The 22,228-nt window shown below is 35.7% G+C and overlaps 1 protein-coding gene and 1 pseudogene across 1 annotated transcript in view; both read left to right on the forward strand.

Moving 5' to 3' along the window:
- Nucleotides 1–22,228, forward strand: part of PKHD1L1 (PKHD1 like 1) — a 171,545-nt gene that overhangs the window by 89,259 nt on the left and 60,058 nt on the right. Inside the window, exons 42-50 of the mRNA XM_063709440.1 lie at nucleotides 922–1,078; nucleotides 1,516–1,672; nucleotides 2,965–3,044; nucleotides 3,517–3,646; nucleotides 5,060–5,189; nucleotides 8,344–8,585; nucleotides 10,535–10,671; nucleotides 12,995–14,024; nucleotides 15,357–15,548. Coding sequence (XP_063565510.1) covers nucleotides 922–1,078; nucleotides 1,516–1,672; nucleotides 2,965–3,044; nucleotides 3,517–3,646; nucleotides 5,060–5,189; nucleotides 8,344–8,585; nucleotides 10,535–10,671; nucleotides 12,995–14,024; nucleotides 15,357–15,548 — 2,255 coding nt within the window. The remainder of the gene's footprint in view (nucleotides 1–921; nucleotides 1,079–1,515; nucleotides 1,673–2,964; nucleotides 3,045–3,516; nucleotides 3,647–5,059; nucleotides 5,190–8,343; nucleotides 8,586–10,534; nucleotides 10,672–12,994; nucleotides 14,025–15,356; nucleotides 15,549–22,228) is intronic.
- Nucleotides 18,074–21,000, forward strand: LOC134759094 (mitogen-activated protein kinase 6-like; annotated as a pseudogene).

Raw genomic sequence — 22,228 nt, forward strand, 5'->3', positions numbered from 1 at the left:
GAGCCATTACTCCTGCTTTCTCCTATGCCCGGACAGTGCAGAAATACAGTCATGCAATGTGTACCTATATGCTCATAACTTAAGCTTAAGGCAAAAATAGTACTAATTGCTAACATTTATTATTTATTTTGTGGCAACCACCTGCCTACCCATAGAGAAGTCCTGCCTTACTTCCTGAGATGTTTTTACCTCATTTTATGGTTAGAAGATAGATTAAACAGGTTAGACAACTTGCCCCCAATCCTAGTATGTAGCATCACAAATATAAATCACCTTCTTGTTATGCTTTCTCCATCATATCTCCAGCCATAATCTGCTTCATTGGATCAAAGAAACATCTTTCCATACAGCAGTTCTATTCCACTGTAATTGGTCAAGTTTCTTTTTCTTAAACATACTCATTATTTGGCTCAAATTTGTGTACTGCATTGTCATCATTATTGAGGTGCGGAAGGCTGAAGTCAAAACACCAGATCGCATACACCATAGAAGCTCATTGTAACTCCTCAAGCAGTTATGATTACCTTGAACTTGCATTTTTACCTGGAGGTTAAGTTCTAAAGTCCACAAACATGATAAAAATGTCACATGGAGAAGTGATCCTTGAAAATCTCTTTTAAAAGTACCTGTTGGGAGATCAACATAGAATCACTGAACAACAACAATCACTGTTTCTTTCCCCAACACTGGAACATCTGCTAGTTACAGTCCTATTTTCTGGAATCTTAACCTCTTTGTTTATTTTTTTCAATAAATATTTTGAAGTCTTAATATTGAAAAAAGCATCAATCTACACTTTGGTGGCTGATAGAATCAGGTCTTTTTTTTTTTTGCAATAATACATAGGAATAAAAGGGTTTGACAGTGTGATCTAGAAATTTGAGAAAAACATACATGTTATGTTTTCCCTCTTTTTTACAGTGAAAATATAGAGGATGTTCATGTCACCATAGCTGAAGCCAAATGTGATGTTGAATATTCCAACAAGACACACATCATCTGCATGACAGATGCCCATACTCTCTCAGGGTGGGCTCCAGTTTGTGTCCACATCAGAGGTGTCGGCATGGCCAAACTGGTAATAGTGTTGTTGGGTATAGTAATCACAGCAATAGAAAACCAGCATTATGGGAGGTGGGCTAACTGGTAATTGTTGTTTTACTTTAATGTCTCCAAAAAAATAACCGAGCTGTGACAATAATAAATCTAAAGTAGCTTACGTTTTTTGTTGCTTTTCCTAAAAGTTTTATTATTTTAGATTTTTGATTTTTCTGAGTTGTGGGGTAATTGGTAATAGATTTTTTAAACTTGATCATTATTGTGAAATAAACCAAGAAGCAATTATGACACATTTTAAGTAGGTTAGATTTTATTATTAATAAAATGCTTATTGTTTATATATATTTACTATATAATATAAATATATTTATATTGTAATAAAATGCTTTTTGAAAAATCGAATGAAAAACTCTGGTAAAATCCCTAAATTTTAAGGTCTCTTATGTTCTATTACAGGATAATGCTGACTTTCTTTATGTTGATGCCTGGTCCTCCAATTTCTCATGGGGGGGAAAATCTCCCCCAGAAGAAGGGTCTCTTGTTGTTATTACAAAAGGACAGACCATTCTGCTGGATCAAAGCACCCCTATTTTGAAAATGTTGCTTATTCAGGGTAAATTTCTGAATATCTGTTCATTGGACTCTGCCTGATAAATATTTCTGTGAAACTGATTTAATCAAAATCCACAATTATGGACATCCATAGTTACATCATCTTTTTAATACACAGTGTAGTCCTGGGCTTTCTAAATTGAGTATTACAATCCATTTGTGATTATGATATTATTTAATGTGTTGCAGCCAGCATTTTAAAAATTAAATAGGTTAGACAGCATCAGAATAGATGGCATGCATATGGGTAAGTACCTTTTAAAGCTAAATGTTGTTTTATGAAACTTTTGGTTCAATAACAATGTGGGGAGGTGTGAGCATGCCCGCCCACTTTCACTAGATCACAACAAAAAAGGTATTTTCCACTTTGAAAAACACTGATGTAGTGGGTCCCAGGAATTAAAAAGTCATAGAGATTTGTTTAGGTCTGTCCTAAATGATCCCCTTGACTCCCTTTGGAAGACAGGTTGTGATTTTCACCTTTGCCTGTGAACCTGTTTCTGTTGTTGCCTGGGTTTGTCTCTGCTGCTGTGTTTTATTTTTTACTATGGAAAACTAAATAACCACAACTGTGATAATTGCATGTAAAAGAATCATTAATTGGTAAGAGTAGACTGCTTGAGGATTTAGTGCACAAACTTTGCCATAACAGGCTTAGCCACCGGAAGACTCCTGCATTGTTATTTACTATTTTTAACTTCTGGGAAAATAGAAAAGTTTCAGGTTTTTGAAGTTATTAAATATTGGACCTTTGGACAAATAAAATTTTACTACTTACAAATTTACAAATTTACACTAGTCTCATAAAAATGTATCTTGGTATGATCTTTAATAATGCTAATCAGGCTATAGCTGTTGAGAGTGCAAATTAATGGGTAAAAGTTCAAAGCTAATGTTGACATTATAATGGTTTTTATAAACATGCTTTTCTTTAATTGCTTTTGTTCTTTATTTATATTTTGAGGTGCTGTGTTTGTACAACTAATTTGCATAGCTGAGCTATTTAGTAGCATCTAAAATAAGCTACTTTCCCAATGTTCAAGGGAAAATAATCTTCCCTGGGATTTGATTTTCTGTAAACTCCCATGGTCTTGTCTGGAGTTTTTATGCTTTTATGTTGCCAAAGAACTGAAATGAAGTTACATGCATAACAACAGCAGAACATGAATGAGGAATTAAATTTTAATTTAATGTATAATTTAATAATTATGTTAAATTGTAATGAATAATTTAATAGGTAACTTTTAACAAGATTTTTCCTTGTGATGTATTTCAAAATTGTATGATTCATAGGTGGAACTCTAATATTTGATGAAGCTGACATTGAACTCCAGGCAGAAAATATTCTAATTACAGATGGAGGTGTTCTTCAGGTATTCAAAAGAACATAATACATATTCATTTCCAACCTGTCTCCATTCATTTTTTTAAATACTATGTGTAAAATGGATAGTTAATTATATCAACCTCTCCTAAGTTTATCTTTGTTTAGGTCTCTGTTATTGGTATAAAATCCTTTATGCAAGGAGAAAAGTTTCCCAGAATCTTGTGTTTTTAATGGGAAGATAGTAGTTTATATTCCCATAGAGCAGAATTTAAAATAGAACAGGAAAGAATTAACTCTGAGATGTGGCTAAAGTCAATCAGTGTACCTTTCAAAGGTCTGGCATAGTGTATTTGGCTGACTAGAAAATTAAAGGTTTATCTTTCAAAAGAAAGATATGAACAACTGAGAAATTAATTCTCAAAAGAGAAGAGAGGATAGAAAAGAACTACTTTTGTGTGATTAGAATTGTGGATTTGGGGTTTTAATTTTCTGAATGGCATTTTTGACATCTTTTGCAGATTGGAACAGAGACATCCCCATTCCAACACAAGGCTGTCATTACCTTGCACGGGCACCTGCGATCTCCTGAGCTCCCTGTCTATGGTGCCAAAACACTGGCTGTGCGGGAGGGAATCCTGGATCTGCACGGTACTGTGGCCAAGTGGCTAAGGGAGTTGGTAGAGGAAGACTCACCAGGACACCAGGGATAATTATCCTGTGATAATTATAATTTATCCTGTGATAAAGTGAAAGTGTGTTAGGCTTCTCATGTCTTTAGATATCCCCTCTTTACCCCTTCCTTCTTTCCCACATCCAAGCCAGGCTAGCCCAGACATCAAGACTCAGAACCAGGCCAGGTGCGGTGGCTCATACCTGTAATCCCAGCACCTGGGGAGGCCAAAGCGGGTGAATCACCTAAGGCCAGGTGTTTGATACCAGCCTGGCCAACATGGCAAAACCCTGTCTCCACTAAAAATACAAAATTTAGCCAGGCATGGTGGTGCACACCTGTAAGCCCAGCTACTTAGGAGGCTGAAGCAGGAGAATCACTTGAACCCAGGAGATGGTGGCTGCAGTGAGCCAAGATCGCACCACTGCGCTCTAGGCTGGGCAACAGAGTGAGACTCTGTCTCTGTGTCAATAAAACAAAACAAACAAACAAACAAACAAAACCAAAAAAACTCAGAACCAAGGTCACACTTGGGAAAGCCTTTCTGGGTCTTGTCTACATTCCTCCTGTTCCCCTTTTCCATGAGCCTCCAGGCTCATCTCATTTCATTTTACACTAACCATAGTACCTGTCTGTGATTGCCTGTTTACTTTATTTATTTATGTATATAAAAAGACTAAGTCTAGAAGCAGAAGAATGTAATTTCTTAAATTTGTATCTGAAAATGGGGCCTCTCTAAAATATAACAAGGGATTTATAGTTGTGGATTTCTATAACTATATCCTAGAACCTTGTCAGCAAGTAAAAATGATTTTGATCATGTTTGAGGTACCAGGGCAACATACTATTTAAAGAAAGCATGGTGTGAATCCTTTTTATATTGAAGTCTTCCACATTGCAATAATCTATCCCCTTTATAAATTTAGAATACCATAAACATGATACCTTATTATCATAAAAGTCCTACATAGGGCTCAATATATATATACTATGTAATTTCTTAGAAAATCTACATTTGACTCTAGATTATTAGTTTAAGAAATTCCTACCAATAATGACAAAGACAATAGACTTTTGCTCATTTTGTCAATATTATCACACCCCATTTACATTGTGTCCCTGTAAAAAACGATAGTTATAAATAGGGTATATCATTGCAGAAGAATATTTTTGAAAAGTTTTATAGTCATATACATGTCATTACAAACACAATTGTTACTTTTATAAAGCAAGCATTCTACATATTTCTTTTTGGAGAAATGTGTGAAATGCTAAGGCAAAATGAGCCTCTCCAACACTGATTCAATTTAGGAAAAGATTAAAATATATAAAGTTCTCAATAACAAATCAAACACATGTAAAGAAATACTCAGTGTGTATGTTGGTTCTAGGTGTGCCTGTTCCTGTGATCTGGACTCGCTTGGCTCATACTGCAAAGGCAGGGGAAAGAATTTTAATTTTACAAGAAGCAGTAACATGGAAACCAGGAGATAACATTGTAATTGCAAGCACAGGACACAGGTATGATATCTTCTGGGCTTAATGATGTGTATTTAGAAAAGAAATTTTTATACTGTATAAAGAGGGACAATTCAGATGGTGCATGACTATTTGGTTTAAACTTGAAATCTCTAATAAAGAAATACGAACAGCCAAATACAGATTTGCCAAGTGTTAACATTAGATTGATCACATTTGTATTGCATTATAATTAATAGATTTACAATAAGAAAAAACATAAATTTGAACCTATGAAATAACTATGTCCTAGTAAAATGTATGTTTTACATGGTTTGGCTCCCATGTAAGAATCTATTTGGAAAAAAGAAGTGTTTGACTACTAAAAGTCATTTGTAAATATCTTAGAGTTTTAAATAAATACCTTAATAAATGCAAAAATGTAAATGAGCTTCTTAGTTTGAGGTCACCAAAGAACATGTTTGAAAGCAGCTAGTGAACTCTCTTATCTTAGAGCCTTAGCAAATGGTTCCCATTGAGCAAAATCGTTAATAATGACTAAATAAAAGAGAAGAAATGATTATACAAAAAGTGATGGTTCACATAACCTTTTAGGTGCCTGTTATTTTAAAACCGAAACTACTTATGACCCTTAATTTCTGTTTAATTACATATTTTAGCAAATAAGATATAAAAGAAAGAAAATTAACATAACACCACCAAGTATCACCTGGGTAGGGGCAAGAGGAGCATTATTTTTGCTTTATTGTTCAAATTATAGATAATAGTAAAATTGAATATGGTTGTGATTATTAGGAAATGAACAGTGATTTATAAGAAACAGCTAAATTGTGTTAAGGCCATGATTCAACTTAAATTTAAAATTCAAGATGGCATTTTGAGTTTGCCATATTCCATGTTAAAAATAGACTTGCAGTTATTAGGAAGAATTAAATATATACTTAGCTTTAGTGCTCATTTTGTTCTGCCCTTGGAAGAAATTTTAATTATATAATGGCAAAATTAAAAAGCAGGAAAATGATAGGGGTTACTAACAGAATAGAAAATCTTCATTTATGGCTTTTTGTATGAAATGAAAGGGTTTAGAATAGGGCTATTTAGTTTTCAGAAACAAGAATTGAGGAGTTTCCCACCAAATCTAATTGTTCACTGTGTCATTGATAAATCCTATTTGAGAGTTTGCAAAGCCAGTGGTTAAGAAAATGCCTTCAAAAGTCAGTTTGTCTCTGTCTAGCTCCCTGCAATACCACTTACTAGTTCTGTAGTTATATTATTTTACCTCTCTGTGCTTCAGTAAAATTGGAATGGTATTAGTAAGGATTACATTAGTTAATAAGTGTAAAGCAGTAAAAGCAGAACTTGGCTCAAACTAAGTGCTTATTACACTTAGTGTTGTTATATTACAACAAAGGAAGGAAAGATGTGTTTAGGTACATACAACATATGAAAATGCTTTTCAAAACTTCTTTTCTAAAGAAATCATTGTATCATCCGAATCCAGGAAAATTCAAGAGAGGCTAATCTAAGGGCTTTTTGCATACTGCCTGTGAGATCTTGTACCACTGGTTCGCCCTTATCTCTAAGCATCCTTAATCTCCACCTCTCCTTGCCGCTCCCCCACAATTTCTTCCCTGTATCTTTTGGAATGATTCTTGTCCCCATCCACTCATTGTCTTGATAAACAGCTTTGTTCTCCTGTCTGCTGTAGCATCTTTCTTTTTTTAATCCTTTATTTTAGAGTTGTAAACTGCTTAAATATTATATGCTCATTTCTTCTATTTTATCCTTACTATCCTTTGTTTTCTTTCTTTAAACACCTGCATTCTAGTTTTCTTCTTCACAGATCTTTTTCAGTGACCTTCTAATTATCATCATTCATTATTTCCTTTGTATCACCAAGTTCTTTTGGTCTGCCCTTGGCATGTCTCTCAGCTTTCTCTGCTCTCAGTTTGATTTAGATTCTCAGCCTCTCACACCTGGAATATTACATCATCTTCCTCTTTGGGCTCCATTCCACTTTCTTCCCCCACGAATTCATTCTGCATTAATTTGTTCAATCTCTAGGTTCAATCTCATGGGTCTCATGCCTAGAAGAGCAGACAAGTCAGTGGAAGGGACAGAAAGGTAGATATCTCATAGGACTGCAGCGTGTTTGCTCTGAGCACTAACAGAGCTTTATGCAGAGTGTATTGAGAATGCAGAAGTAGGGTTGGGAAAGTTGAGAGAGCTGCTTTGAATCTATTTCACATGTGGCACTGTCATCTGAACTGGCATTTAAAGGAGTAAAAGGATTTGCCAAGGGAGGGAAGGGTCAAAAGGAAATGTTGGGAAAACACAGAGGTAACTCCCTTAGGCTTACCTTTGTTAACAGCAGCAATCACACTTTAGTAGATAATATATTATACAATCAAGCATTGACACACTCGTCTCCTTAAAATCAGGGAAACTTTCTACTTGGCATCCCCAGTGCTTAGTTCTATGCCTAAAATGCAGGTTAGACCCTCGATAAATGTTTGTTGAATGACTAAATGCATGAATGTGTACATTATAGGATTGGCAAATCTCTTCTGCTGTGGCTGGAATTTGGGGTATATTTGGAGGAATGGTAAAAACGAGACCTCCTAAACTTCAACTCTATCATTTCTTTTCCTTGTTCAGGAACCTTCAGTGACTCTCCCTTGTAAAGGTTCTCAACTTGTGCATGACTGAAATTTTGGACCAGATAATCTTTGTTATGTTGGGGAAATCCTGTGTATCATGGGATGCTTAGAAACACCCCTGGTCTCTACCTACTAGATGCCGGTAGCAGCCCCCAGTTGTAACAACCAAAAGTGTCTTCAGGCATTGCTAAATGTCCCCTGGGAGGAATAAAATCATCCTCAATTGAGAACCACTGAGTATGATCCTCCAAGTTATAAATGAATAGTTTTCCAAATACTTTTTATAAGCTAATCCAGTTCTAGGAACGAATGTAGACCTTGAAAAATATTTCATTGAATTGAATATATTTGTAAAACTTAGTTAATCAAGCAAGAATAAAATATTTTTTCTAATTTCTGTTCAGAATATTATATGACATAAGAATAGTTTCCTATTTTGCATAGAAGTATTTAAAATGAATAAAACAAATATACCAAAACAATATGTTATGTCAATTTATATTAATTTTAAAATTTTTTTGTTAAAATTTTTACAGACACAGTCAAGGAGAGAATGAAAAAATGACCATTGCATCTGTGTCTCCTGATGGCATAAACATAACACTAAGTAACCCACTAAATTACACACACTTAGGAATTACGGTCACACTCCCTGATGGAACTCTGTTTGAAGCAAGAGCAGAAGTTGGAATTCTTACAAGAAATATTTTAATAAGAGGATCTGATAATGTTGAGTGGAATAACAAAATTCCTGCATGTCCTGATGGATTTGACACAGGTAATTTTAGCAGCTCTCGTGGTTGGTATAATCATGCCATATAGTTTTACAATTTAATTGGTTTATATTGAAATACATTATTTCAATGTATTTCATTGTAAATATCATTAAATATAATTTAATGATATTAATCTTATTATAAGATACCATTAAATATCTTGTAAATATAATTAAATGTGGAAATTTGGAAATGCTGATAGTATTTGTGAGTAACATGAAGATATTTGAATATATTGAAGAAAAGTGGTTAATGCTGACACTATAATGGGAGAAATAAGTGCACTTGGATTCTGTTGATAAATTATCTTCCCATAATTATGATTCATTATTATGTTTAGATTAGACCTTGATGATTAGTTTTAATATTGTCAGCAAGAAACTGCATTATTTAGATTTACTCAGAAAATATGGCGAACTATATTTGATAGTGATACAAAGATTCTGTTTAGCAAATCTTTAACTGTCAGAGCTTTTTTAAATTTCCAGAATTTGCAGTTTATCAGAACAGTGTGAGAGTGGGTTTACTGTAGAAAAATATTTTAATTAATTCCTAGACTGATGATGCATAGACAGACAAATGGATAGATGGAATGATGGGGGGAAAATCTGTAGATATATAGATCTGAGCCAGTGGGGGTAGGCTAAGTCAGAGTTTTTCAAAGTCAGCTCTGTTGGTATTTTGGCCCAGATAATTCTTTGCTGTGGGGCACTGTCCTGTGCATCCCAGGATGTTTGACAGCACACTTGGCATCTACCAGCTAAATTCTAGTAGCCTCCTCCAACAACTGTGACAACCAAAAGTGTTTCCAGACTTTGCAGAAATGTTCCCTGGGGGCAAAATTGGCCTCAGTTAAGAAACACTGGACTGGGTTATAGAGCATAACGCTCTATTTACAAACAAGCCCAAAATGTCAGTGATTTAAAATATAAAAGTCTATTTCCCATTCATGCTACATGTGTCCCATATGGGTCAACAGGTGGGCTCTTCTCATTATAATTGCCTTGGGATCCAGGCTTATGAAGGTTCTATCTTAGCACGGGCTTCTGTGATGTCTGAGGCAGGAGATGAGATTGCTGGAAAGTAAAGCACTAGCAACTCATTGCTTTGGTCTCAAAGTGACAGGTGTCTCTTATACTCAAGGGTCATTGGTCAGAACTGATTCCATGGCTATGCCTAACTTGAAGAGAGTGAGTTAGTGCAAAACCCATATACCCAGAAATAGAAGGGAAATGGATATTAGTGAATTTTAATGATGTTTATATCACAGTTCTCATATCTATAGCAGGAAGCAGAATGCATCTTACATGTCTCTTTTAAATATTTTATGTAATCATTCATATCATTACAATACTATAAGTAGTTGAACAATAACTGATGCAGCTTAAATAATAGTCTTTTCTTCAAAAGGAAGTATAAGACAAAGCTCATGGGATTTTATGTCAAATGAGCTATGTTCTCATTCCAGTTCATCAGTTCATCTGCGTCAATTATCACAATGTACATGAAACCTAGTTTCATCCATTTAAATTAAGAATACTTTCTGTTCTATTTACTATGGTTGTAAAAAAGTAAGTGACATAATGCATATTCTCATGTTCTACAAATATAAAATTGCATTGATTATGTTAATCCTCAAATCTTGGGGAAGGCTTCATAAATAATAAAACTAAATCCCATTATCAATATTCCCTTGATCATTCAAATATTTGTTTAGTATCTTCTCTGAAAAATACTGTATAAGTACTTTAGGGAATACAAAGTTGAACAAGACAAGGTACTTACCTATCTTGCTATCTAAAAGAGGAAATGATGTGAATGCAAATAACTATGTTCTAGGATGAGGTTGAGATCATACGTGAATCAAATGATACACTTAGTTATGAGAAAATCTTCAATATAAGAGGATTCCGACATTTTTTTAAATGATGCTTTAAAAACTGTTTTGAAGGAGAATTTGCTACACAGACCTGTCTCCAAGGAAAGTTTGGAGAAGAAATAGGAAGTGACCAATTTGGAGGCTGCGTTATGTTTCATGCTCCTGTACCTGGTGCTAACATGGTAACTGGGAGAATAGAATATGTAGAGGTGAGAGGCATTATTACTAAATCACAGTGGTTTGCTCAAGGTTATCCATACAAGAAATGTGTGTTGAACTCCTGCTGTTTGTCAATGCTACTTATAATCTGGTAGGGGAGACAGATACATAAGTAAACAATTTTAATACACCCATTTGATCATGCCAAAATTTTGTTTCTCAAATTTTCTCACACCTCGAATCGAATTAATCAGCATTTCTATCTTCTCTACCCACAAAATGCTGTATCCAGAATCCAGTCTCTTTCCATGCCTCCACCTGATCCTGTGCCTGAGCCACTATCTCCTCCCACCTGGACTGCTGTGATTTTCTCCTACCTGGTCTTCCTGCTCCCACGTTGCTCTAATAGAGTTTCCACACTTCAGTTAAAGTAAAATTTTAAAACCATATATCAGATCTTGTTACACCCCTCTTCAAAATCCTTCAGTGGCTTCATGGTATACGTAAAACAACAGGTCCAAGTCCATCCCATAGGAACCATGTGATCTGACCCAGAGATACCCTCTGATTTATCTCCTACGACCCTATGCCTTTCTCGTGCCATGCTAGTCATAGAGGACTCCTTATGTGATCATGTCAAGCACATTCCTATCTCAGGTCCTTTGTACTTGCTTTTCATTATTTATTTATTTATTTATTGTTGAGATGGAGTCTCACTCTGTTACCAGGCTGGAGTGTAGTGGCGCAATCTCGGCTCACTGCAACTTCCGCCTCCGGGGTTCAAGCAATTCTCCTGCCTCAGCCTCCCGAGTAGCTGGGACTACAGGTGCATGCCACCACACCCAGCTAATTTTTGTGTTTTTAGTAGAGACGGAGTTTCACCATGTTGGCCAGAATGGTCTTGATCCCCTGACCTTGTGATCCACCTGCCTCAGTCTCCCAAAGTGCTGGGATTACAGGCATGAGCCACGGCGCCTGGCCTGTACTTGCTTTTCATTCTGCTTGGAATCCTCCTCCACCAAATACTTGCATGGCTGACACCCTAATTTCAGTCAGATCTTTTGACAAGGGTTATCGCTCCAGAGAGAACTTTCCTCACCACTTTTATTTAAAATTGCCACCCAAACTCCTGTTTACTTTATTTATACATAACTCCTAATAGGATATCTGTTTTTATTTATTTTCAACCTCTTCCTCTAGAACATAAGCTCTATTATTTTACAGATGTTGTCTTTATGGTTCTCTGCTGATTCCCTGGAACAATGCATGGCATATAGTAGATTCTCAGTTGATTATAAATTAAACAAATACATAAATATGCATGTTATCCCTATGACACTAGGAACTCCTGTGTATCTTATTTATATTCAGGCTGTATAATCACGGTTTGGTATAGTTCTTATCATGTATTCAGCAGAAGGAAGGAAGGGAGGGAGGAAGGGATAATAAAATCCGTAAATCCATTAAACCAGGCACACCTCGACTGCGTTGATGGTGACAGAGTCAGCACCTCCATTTTGTAAACTTCCCTCCTCCTGAGATATGTTACATGTGACATCTCAAATATGGACTAAGTGAGATTGCTAGGTTGATCTGGATATTGAATATTAATAATGGTTAATTTTTAGCTTTAGATGGACAACAAAAATAGAGGAACCAACGTTTTATTTCCTTACCCCATGAGATTATATGACACACCTGTGCATGCTCACATGCATGCACACACGCACATACACACACACACAGACACACTGGTATCCTCTGTATTAAATTATTAAATCATAGACCATTTGAAAGAATGCACAACAGGGTAATTAAGAGCACCAGCTCTAGAGTTAGACCAACTTGGGTTTAAATGGAACTTTGTAACCATAAACAAGATGCTCAGCCTTTCTAAACTTCCATTTATTAATCTGTAAAATGAAGTCAATGGTAAGTGCCTACTTTAGGGGATTATGGCAAAGACTAGGATCATGCATACAAAAGAGCACAACATCTGGCACACATAAAACATTCAAGAAATGTTTCTTGTTACTACATAAGAAGCAAAGTAAAGTAAAAGAGGAAAAGAAGTCTTTCAAGATGTTTTATTTCCTAAAACACAAAAGTTTACTAATATACCAAGGCAAAAAGCAGAAGAGTCAAAGATGGCTTTTTATATTCTTTCATTCATTTTGTAATAAGTGCGGTCTGCTATACATTGTATAAAACATGGTGGGTTGGAGGTTCAATAACATTTTCAAATAATAAACATGAAAAATTTGGAAGAAATAAATATATTAATAATAATATAAAATTAGATATTTTTTGAAACAAAATATGAGCTCAACATCTGAGCTATTACTAAATAACTGTGATTTCTGGGCTTAACAGGTATTCCACGCTGGCCAGGCTTTCCGGTTGGGGCGATATCCAATACATTGGCACCTGCTTGGAGATTTACAGTTTAAATCTTATGTAAGAGGCTGTGCAATTCACCAGGCCTATAACAGAGCTGTTACTATTCATAACACACACCATCTTCTGGTTGAGAGGAATATTATATATGATATTAAGGGAGGAGCATTTTTTATAGAAGATGGTATTGAACATGGCAATATCCTCCAGTATAACTTGGCAGTATTTGTACAGCAAAGTACCAGTCTTCTGAATGATGATGTGACCCCGGCTGCATTTTGGGTCACCAACCCGAACAATACCATACGACACAATGCTGTTGCTGGTGGCACTCACTTTGGCTTTTGGTACCGGATGAACAACCACCCTGATGGGCCATCCTATGACAGAAACATTTGTCAAAAAAGAGTTCCCCTTGGCGAATTTTTTAACAATACTGTCCATTCTCAAGGTTGGTTTGGAATGTGGATCTTTGAGGAATATTTCCCCATGCAAACGGGATCTTGTACATCTACAGTGCCTGCGCCTGCAATATTTAACTCATTTACTACTTGGAATTGTCAAAAAGGAGCTGAATGGGTCAATGGAGGTGCCCTTCAGTTCCATAACTTTGTGATGGTGAATAACTATGAAGCTGGAATTGAGACTAAGAGGATCCTGGCTCCTTATGTTGGAGGGTGGGGTGAAACCAATGGAGCAGTGATTAAAAATGCCAAAATAGTCGGCCATCTTGATGAACTGGGAATGGGGTCTGCATTTTGCACAGCAAAAGGCCTGGTTCTCCCATTTAGTGAAGGTTTGACTGTCTCTTCTGTGCACTTTATGAACTTTGACCGTCCCAACTGTGTAGCTTTGGGAGTGACATCCATCTCTGGAGTTTGTAATGACAGATGTGGGGGTTGGAGTGCAAAGTTTGTTGACGTCCAGTATTCTCACACACCGAACAAGGCTGGCTTTCGCTGGGAACATGAAATGGTAATGATTGATGTTGATGGCTCACTTACAGGTAATGTTATTTTTTAATTTGTGATAAAAATCCATTGGAAATATGTTTGTGTTAGCACAGAATTGAATTGTTAAAGCAGACTTAGGTGCATTACAGATCTTACCCAATAGCAAACTTTACTAATAATTTAAATGATAGAGGCAAGCACCAGGCACAGATGAGACATTCTTTTCTGGAAGAGCCCCAATCTGTCAGAGACAGCCTCCAAATATGTCCCTTTTCTCCTGCTTTGGCACATTGATTTTAAATTAACAGAAAATTTTGGGCAATATTCATGGAAACATTGATCACAAAAGGAAACCATTTCAGTTTTAGAATGCCTCCATTTTATACTCAGTTAATTGCACAGATAAGAAACTGCTTACATCACTACCCTAATTTTTCAGCCAGTCATTCTCCAGAAACATATAAATTGCAGGCTTATTTACAAAAGCAATATAGACAGACTGTATCTATCCTTGTGAAAATACTTTTAAGAGAAGAAATAAGTCACAAACCAGCTGTGAACCCTTTTATTCCAATCTAAATCCTAAATTTGTAATTTATTCAAAGAATACCAAAAGAACAAAATTCCATATACATTGTAGGTTAAATTTTTTTAGCATTTCAAGTTCAGAGTATGTCACATTTTCAATATTTCATAAACATTCATGATTTCTAGAATTTAGCATCTTTACAAATTGTAAATGATAAAAAATCTGTCTAAATAAGATAGCGAGGATATGTGCCTCATACTTTGTGAGTCAATCGACAGGTAAACCTATAGATGGTAATGATTTACTTTTGAAAGACTCTGAAGGATGAAGGAAGATTCATCTCAAAATTCAAACGCAAAAGTTGAGTTTTCAACCACAGTTGTTAACTTCTGTTTCAAGTATAATCGTAACTTTAAAGAGGGAGAATGTTTGGATGCCTTTGATATATAAACCTTTGTGTAATGTTTATTGATTTACTTAATTCAGTTTAAGTTTTTAATGTTAATTGGTAGTCTACCAGTTTCAAGTAAAGGCTTTATGGTCATAACACCTGGATTTAAATCCTCTGTGTCCTTGAATAGGCTACTCATCCCACTTCCCATTTCCAAGTTTGACTCTTATGGGTGCTTCAGACCCTGTGTTTCAGCTAAATCCACAATAACATTCCTGACCAAAGAGCCACTGCAAAGCTTCTGTATGAGATCCTCTTGCTCCATGCAAACAAGCAAACAAACAAAACTACCCAGACCTTTAGACTGTATTAGTGGTACTATGGGTCACAATTCTGTATATTGTAGACCTTTTTTATGTTTCTTAATGTGAAATAAAAAACATATTTTGTTTGTTTGTTTCCCAGGGCACAAAGGACATACCGTCATTCCACACAGCTCATTGCTAGACCCTTCTCATTGTACTCAGGAAGCTGAGTGGAGCATTGGGTTCCCTGGATCAGTCTGTGATGCTTCAGTCAGCTTTCACCGTTTAGCGTTCAACCAGCCTTCTCCAGCATCTCTGCTTGAAAAGGATGTGGTTCTTTCAGACTCTTTTGGTAAGTGGAATATATTAGTTTAAACAACTAATTTAAATATATCTTCCTAAACTTTTGTCATCATCTTCTTGCATTGTTACTTGGTTGTTCAAACATTGCAAAAAGTATAATATTTATATTAGAGTCCAAGCAGGAAACAAATAATACTCTCGAAGTAGGTGTTTGAGAAGCATTTTATAAATGCAGAGGCTAGCAAAATATTCTGCTGATCAAGAAACCTCCAGACAATATTATGACAGAGAGAGGGAGCGTTGGCATAGCCCTTGGAGCAAGTAAAAATGTACCAGTGTTCCTGCCACTCAAAGCAAATGTTTTTGATTGTCCTTGCTGATTGAGATGAGATGGGGGAGCATTTACTAGGTTAATAGCTGCCTACCTGGCAGGGATTGTGGATTTACTGATTTGTTCCGGTAAAGGTACAATACCTGGAACACCAGATATGCTTGACATCATTACCTGATTATGTTGCATTAATTTACTGTCATTGTTCATAATCCATCTGGCATTTGCACCAGCCAAACGAGCAAGCTAACTAAATGGCGATGTGGTGAAAATCCTGAATCTCACGTTTCTTAAATCTTCAATCATGGCACTAATCTCTACATTCCGCCCCCGCCCCGCCCCCCTTCCCCCCACCGCCCCACCCCAACTCAAGGATTTAAACTTGCTTTTATTTGATTAAGGAGGTGGCAAAATGGTTTCTAGAGTATGGAGTATCCACATAGTTCCTCCTACTATATTTGACCCTACTCCATTAGTTGGGGAACCAGTGTGGGAATTCTTCCAGTTATTAAGTCTGCCTAGTCTCACTCTACCTGACCTAACCTACCCTGACTGGCTCAGATCTGTATCTCTATCTCTTTATCATTCCATCCATCATCTCTCTAGAAATTATTAGTTAAAATATCTATTTATAATGAATCCACTCTCACAAAATATACTGTTCTGGGGACTGCAGATTCTGAAAAATGGAAAAAGCATTGATGAATCAAAGATTTGCTAAACAAAATCTTTATATCATCATCAAATATGGTTTTTTACATTTTCTGGGTAAATCTAAATGATGCAGCTTCTTGACAGCAATATGGAAAACTGTAATCATCAAGGTCTAAACACATAATAAGGAATCGTAAGTATAGAAAAAGAGTTTAATAACAGAATCCAAGTGCACTTATTTTTTCTCTTATAGTGTGAATATTTACCATTTCTCATCAGTATTGCAAATACTTTCATGTTACTTTAAAATGCTATCAATATTGTTGAATTTCCCCCATTTAATGATATTTACAAAGTAGAGACTTGCCATTTAAAAATTTTAAACCATGTATCTCAATATAAACCAATTAAGATTTGAAAGTGTTTAGCATAATTATACCAGCCACATGACAGCTGCTAAAATTACTTATGTCAAATCCATCAGGACATGCTGGAATTTTGTTATTACACTCCACGTTGTCAGCTTCTCTTATTAAGATATTTCTTAGAAGAATTTCAACTCCTGCCCTCATTTCAAATGGAGCCAGTCTTTTAGATTTTATATATGATTCAGGAAGGCAGGTATTTCTGCATTTATGACATAATAGCTTTCTTGTTAAGTCTCTCTGTGCCCTTTAAGAATTAAGATTTTTTATTTAGTTACTAAACTGTGAATACCTAGAGGGCAATATCTACAAACTTACATTTCTGATACCGTAAGACTCATCACAGAACATTGTAAATAGTAAGTACTCGGCAAGTGTTGAATTAAATGGAATTAGTTGCAATACTCGGACCATATTGCAAATACTCAAACCAGATTTTATATGTCTGTTTCCACTGTACATTCTGGAACTGGAGAAATAACCATAATATGTCCCCATGACCCTACTGGTCTCACTGTGAGACTAAGTGAAGACTCATCCATCACTTACCCTTGATAAGCCCCCATTCTGGCTGGTGGGCCATGTTAGCATGTTAGCATTGGTGACTTCGAGGATTATTAGCATCAGTTTAGAGCCAGGATCTAATAATATGGAAGGTCTGGTTATTTTTCTTTCCTTAGTATAATCGGCCACATATCTCTTTCACTCAGTGGTGGGGCTTTTGGTCTGTGAATTGGCTTGGATGTAGAAAATAGGTAAGAAGCAGTGAATTTCTACCTAGGTAATTTGAGTTAGACTTCTGTCATCTTAATACCTCTGTTAGTTTTCTTCCTATATGCAAACCAAATATCACCTTAATATACTACTCATCTAATCTTTGGAATCTCAAGATCAATCAATCAGCTATCACAGATTCCTGCAGTTCAGAACACTCTGATTCCTCTGCCCAGTGACTATTGTGCTAATTAAACCTACCTTTATATCTAATGGTTAAGCACTGACTCCTGCCACTTTTAGATTCCGTTATTCCTACTGGGATCAAAAAACCCAATCCCATGGCACCATCCCCTACCAGCATTTCTGGCATTGAGAGAACAGCTGCCATAGAACTCTTCAAAGGGCTAGTAAGGGAAAAATGCTATTACCATTACTGGCCCTGTAAAGATGAAGGGAAGGAACAGTTATATGGACCCAGAGACAGAGCTGTATGAAGAAGGCTGCCTGAAAGAAGCTGTGGCCCTTGGTTGAGAGATACAAGAGCCCACCAAGATCCCCCTACATTCCCTAAGGGTGAGAATCAGGGCAATAAATACCTCTCTTTCACCTTTCTCCTTCCCTCTCTTCTCTTTACTGTGTTTCTTACTGTCCAAACCCAACCAGAAGCTAGAAGGCAAAGGAGCAGGGTAGAGAAGGGTGAAAAGTGGATCTACAGGAGAAAACATAAGTGTGCAGTGCCACTTCCATCATTCATTATGATGATATAAGTTATTACACTTAATTTTAAAACATTTTTTCTAGGTTTTTTCCCCCCTGTGAATTAAAAGGGTCATGTACCTACTATCTGAGTAATAGCTATACCCACTGTCACAGTGCCTTAATAATATAAACCCAGAAACCTTTGCTTTTCTTCTGATAAATAGATGTCCAGAATGGAATGATGTTACTTAAACTTTTAAAGTCTGTGGTGCAATAAAATATTTTAAACAAAATATCTATGAATGTTTCTTCCAAATAAAAACTGAAACAAAAGGTAACCAAAACATCAAAAGCAAATGAAATTATTTTATCTAATGAAGTGATATTTTAGTATTTCCCATTACTGTATCATAGAATAGTTTCTTGTTTAATCATCCTTTTACATACTTTATGGCATACCTGTGAGTAAACTGAACATTAGTACTTTATTAAAACATGATTTAAGATACACTTTTTCAGAAACACAGAGATGTGCAACCTTCCTAAGTAAATTATTTTAAATATACAACATAATAAAGTATATATTACTTACAAGTTGATCCCCGAAAATATTTGGATGAAGATCGGGAAAAGTATCTGGAGGATCCTGCTTTTGATACCAGTTACTCTACTGAGCCTTGTTGGCAATACTCAGATCATCATGAAAACAAATACTGTGATCTGGAGTGTAGCCATACTTGTAACTGCAAAACAAGGTCATCATCATATTTAGACAACTTAGTTTGGAGAGAGAGTGAAGTTAACCATTACTATGAACCCAAGCTTATTATAGATCTTTCCAGTTGGAGAGAACAAAGCAAAGAAAAATCTGATAAGAAAGGCAAATCAAAATGTGAAAGGAATGGATTGGTTAAAGCCCAGGTAGTGCTAGAGGAAGCATCACAGCAACTGGCTGGAAAAGAAGGGGAAAAGAAGCAGGGATTTGATTTTGATTCCTTTATTGCAGGAACTATTCAGCTTAGTTCCCAGCATGAGCCTACTGATGTTGTTGATAAATTAAATGACTTGAATAGCTCAGTGTCCCAACTAGAATTGAAAAGTTTGATATCAAAGTCAGTAAGCCGAGAAAAACAGGAAAAAGGAATGGCAAATCTGGTTCAATTAGAAGCCTTGTACCAATCTTCTTGGGACAGCCAGTTTCTGAGTGGTAGGGAGGACTGTTTTTTCATAAATCAGTTTTGTGAGGTAAGGAAGGACAAACAAGTTGAAAAGGAAAACACACTAGTTACTTGGACAAGTTCTTTAGCAGGAAAGAAGATCCTGAAATGCTAGAAACTGAGCCAGTAGAGGATGGGAAGCTTGGGGAGAGAGAAATGAGGAAGGATTTCTGAACAACAGTGGGGAGTTCCTCTTTAACAAGCAGCTCGAGTCCATAGGCATCCCGCAGTTTCACAGTCCAGTTGGGTCACCACTTAAGTCAATACAGGCCACATTAACACCTTCTGCTATGAAATCTTCTCCTCAAATTCCTCATCAAACATACAGCAGCATCTGAAACATCTAAACTAAAACACTCAGCATTTATCTTTGTATTCTTCATGAAATGTGTTTTGTCTTTTTTTATTACTAGTGTTTAAGTCATTTTTTACTTGAATCAGACGGTGTCATTTAGTAAGGGTTTTATGAGTTCTTGTTTTTTAAAATCCAGACTTTCTTTTTCTACATGTGAGATCGTTTTCATTTTAACTGGCATGTCATTTGCACACAAAAATAAAGACTAGAGCAAAATAATGCAACGCAGTAGGAGAAAAGAAATGCACAAAGACAAGTAAAGAACATTCTCTCATAGAACAATGATCTGTTTTACAGGAAACAGACCTTGCCTTGAAATTTACACAGTGAGACTGTACATAATTGCATGAAAATAGCTATTTTTTTCCTAAGACATTTTTCATTCATGAGTATTTCCAAGTATTTCGTACTGTACACGTTTCTTAAAACACATGATACCAGCAGCAACTGAAAATGAATGCCGAATTTGGTTCACATGTGTTATCTACCTCAAGGTAACAAGAGTATGTGGCAAAACATATACCACCCATAGTGCTTCACAAAATGTACTTCTATTTAGCCAGCCTTTATTGTAGTAAACTGTTCTTAATAAAACTTAAAAATTCACTGTTTATAAATGTTCTGGTATGCATTCTTTATAGTGAAGTGTTAATACATCACATCTTGTTTATTTTAGCAAATCAGCATATCTTCTGTATTTAATTATAAAAATTAACTTAGTTTTTAAAATTTATTCGCAAATACACTTTTTCCATTTGACACTATGGTTTGTTGCCTACCTAGCTGAATCTATAATGTCAGCTTATCCTAAGGCTGTCCACATACTTAATTTACTTAAGTGTTCATTTTAAGTAACGTGCTCACTGTGTATAGGAATTTGTATTTTGGAGGTGCTTGATCTACAGAGAAAAATTAATTAGGAATTACTTTATTATAAAATGCTCCTAGAAGTCTTAATTGTGTTTATTTTTTTTTAAAAAAAAGAATGTTAGACTTGTGTGCATGGAAGTAATTAAGGTACATCATTATTGTAGTTTAAAAGTTGTACATGATAAGACATTTTGTTTTTACTGTATGTTTTTACTGAATGATCTATCCCCCATCCCAAGGTAAGCATGAATAAAATTAGGTTAAACGTAAAAAAAATAAAATAAAGTATATATTCCTTTAACTATTAATTTTTAAGCACTAATATTCAAACATCTAAGCTTTCAAATCTCTAAGCTTTCTTTTTGTGGTTATTTTTAGTGGTGGTGAGGATTTTAGAAAGGAGCTTTTGTTTGCTTATTTCTTTATATTCTGGTTTTTTGATTCAGGGAATCTGGTATTTCTGAATTTATAACATTATAGCTTTCTTGTCACGTTTCTCTGCACCCTTTGGTCTATTCCCTTCAAGAATTAAGATTTTTTATTGAGTTACTAAACTGTGAATACCTAGAGGGCCAGATCTACAAACTTATCTTTCTGACGCCACAAGGCTCAACGCAGGACATTGCAAATAGTAACTACTCATCAAGTGTTGAATTAAATGGAATTAGTTGCAATACTCAGACCAGATTGCAAATTAGAGAAAACACTACACTAGGCATTTTACTTCTGTGTGTGAAAAAAAAATCAACTGTATAGTAAAGTACATTTGGCTACTTTGATCTCCATTAAAGTCAAATAAAATTATTTACTTCTAAAAATTAAAAACAGAAAAAGATGACTTGTCCTGATTGTATATGTATGCTGAGTGAAACAAAAGTTTAAAAAGTGTACTAGATTAGTGGGAAGTAAGGGTTTGCTATAATTTTACACATGTCCGTATATATCTTTATCAAAGCATCTCATGCATGATGGTATATCTTTATGTAAATATATGTATAAAGTTATACCAGATGGCAAATTAATTTGAGACACTAACTCTTAATGATCCTATTTTTAGAAAATATCAACTTCAAAGAGTTTATATTTCAGTCCAAGACACTTAAAACCAACATACTTGAAATGAGTGCAGCTTAAAAAATTAGGAAAAACACAACTTAGAAAAATGGAAATTTGTTTCACTTGTGAAACTGAATTATTAAGAAATGTCAGGTTAAAATGCAATCCCAAGCATCAGAAAACTTCACTGGAGGCTGGGTGCGGTGGCTCATGCCAGTAATCCTAGCCCTTTGGGGGGCAAAGGTGGGCAGATCACTTGAGGTCAGGAGTTCGAAACCAGCCTGGCCAACATGGTGAAACCCTGCCTCTACTAAAACTACCAGAAAAATTAGCCAGGTGTGGTGGCACATGCCTGTAATCCCAGCTACTCAGGAGGTTGAGGCAGGAGAATTGCTTGAATCCAGG

This window comes from Gorilla gorilla, chromosome 7 (assembly GCF_029281585.2).
Source record: "Gorilla gorilla gorilla isolate KB3781 chromosome 7, NHGRI_mGorGor1-v2.1_pri, whole genome shotgun sequence".
Taxonomy (NCBI): Eukaryota; Metazoa; Chordata; class Mammalia; order Primates; family Hominidae; genus Gorilla; species Gorilla gorilla.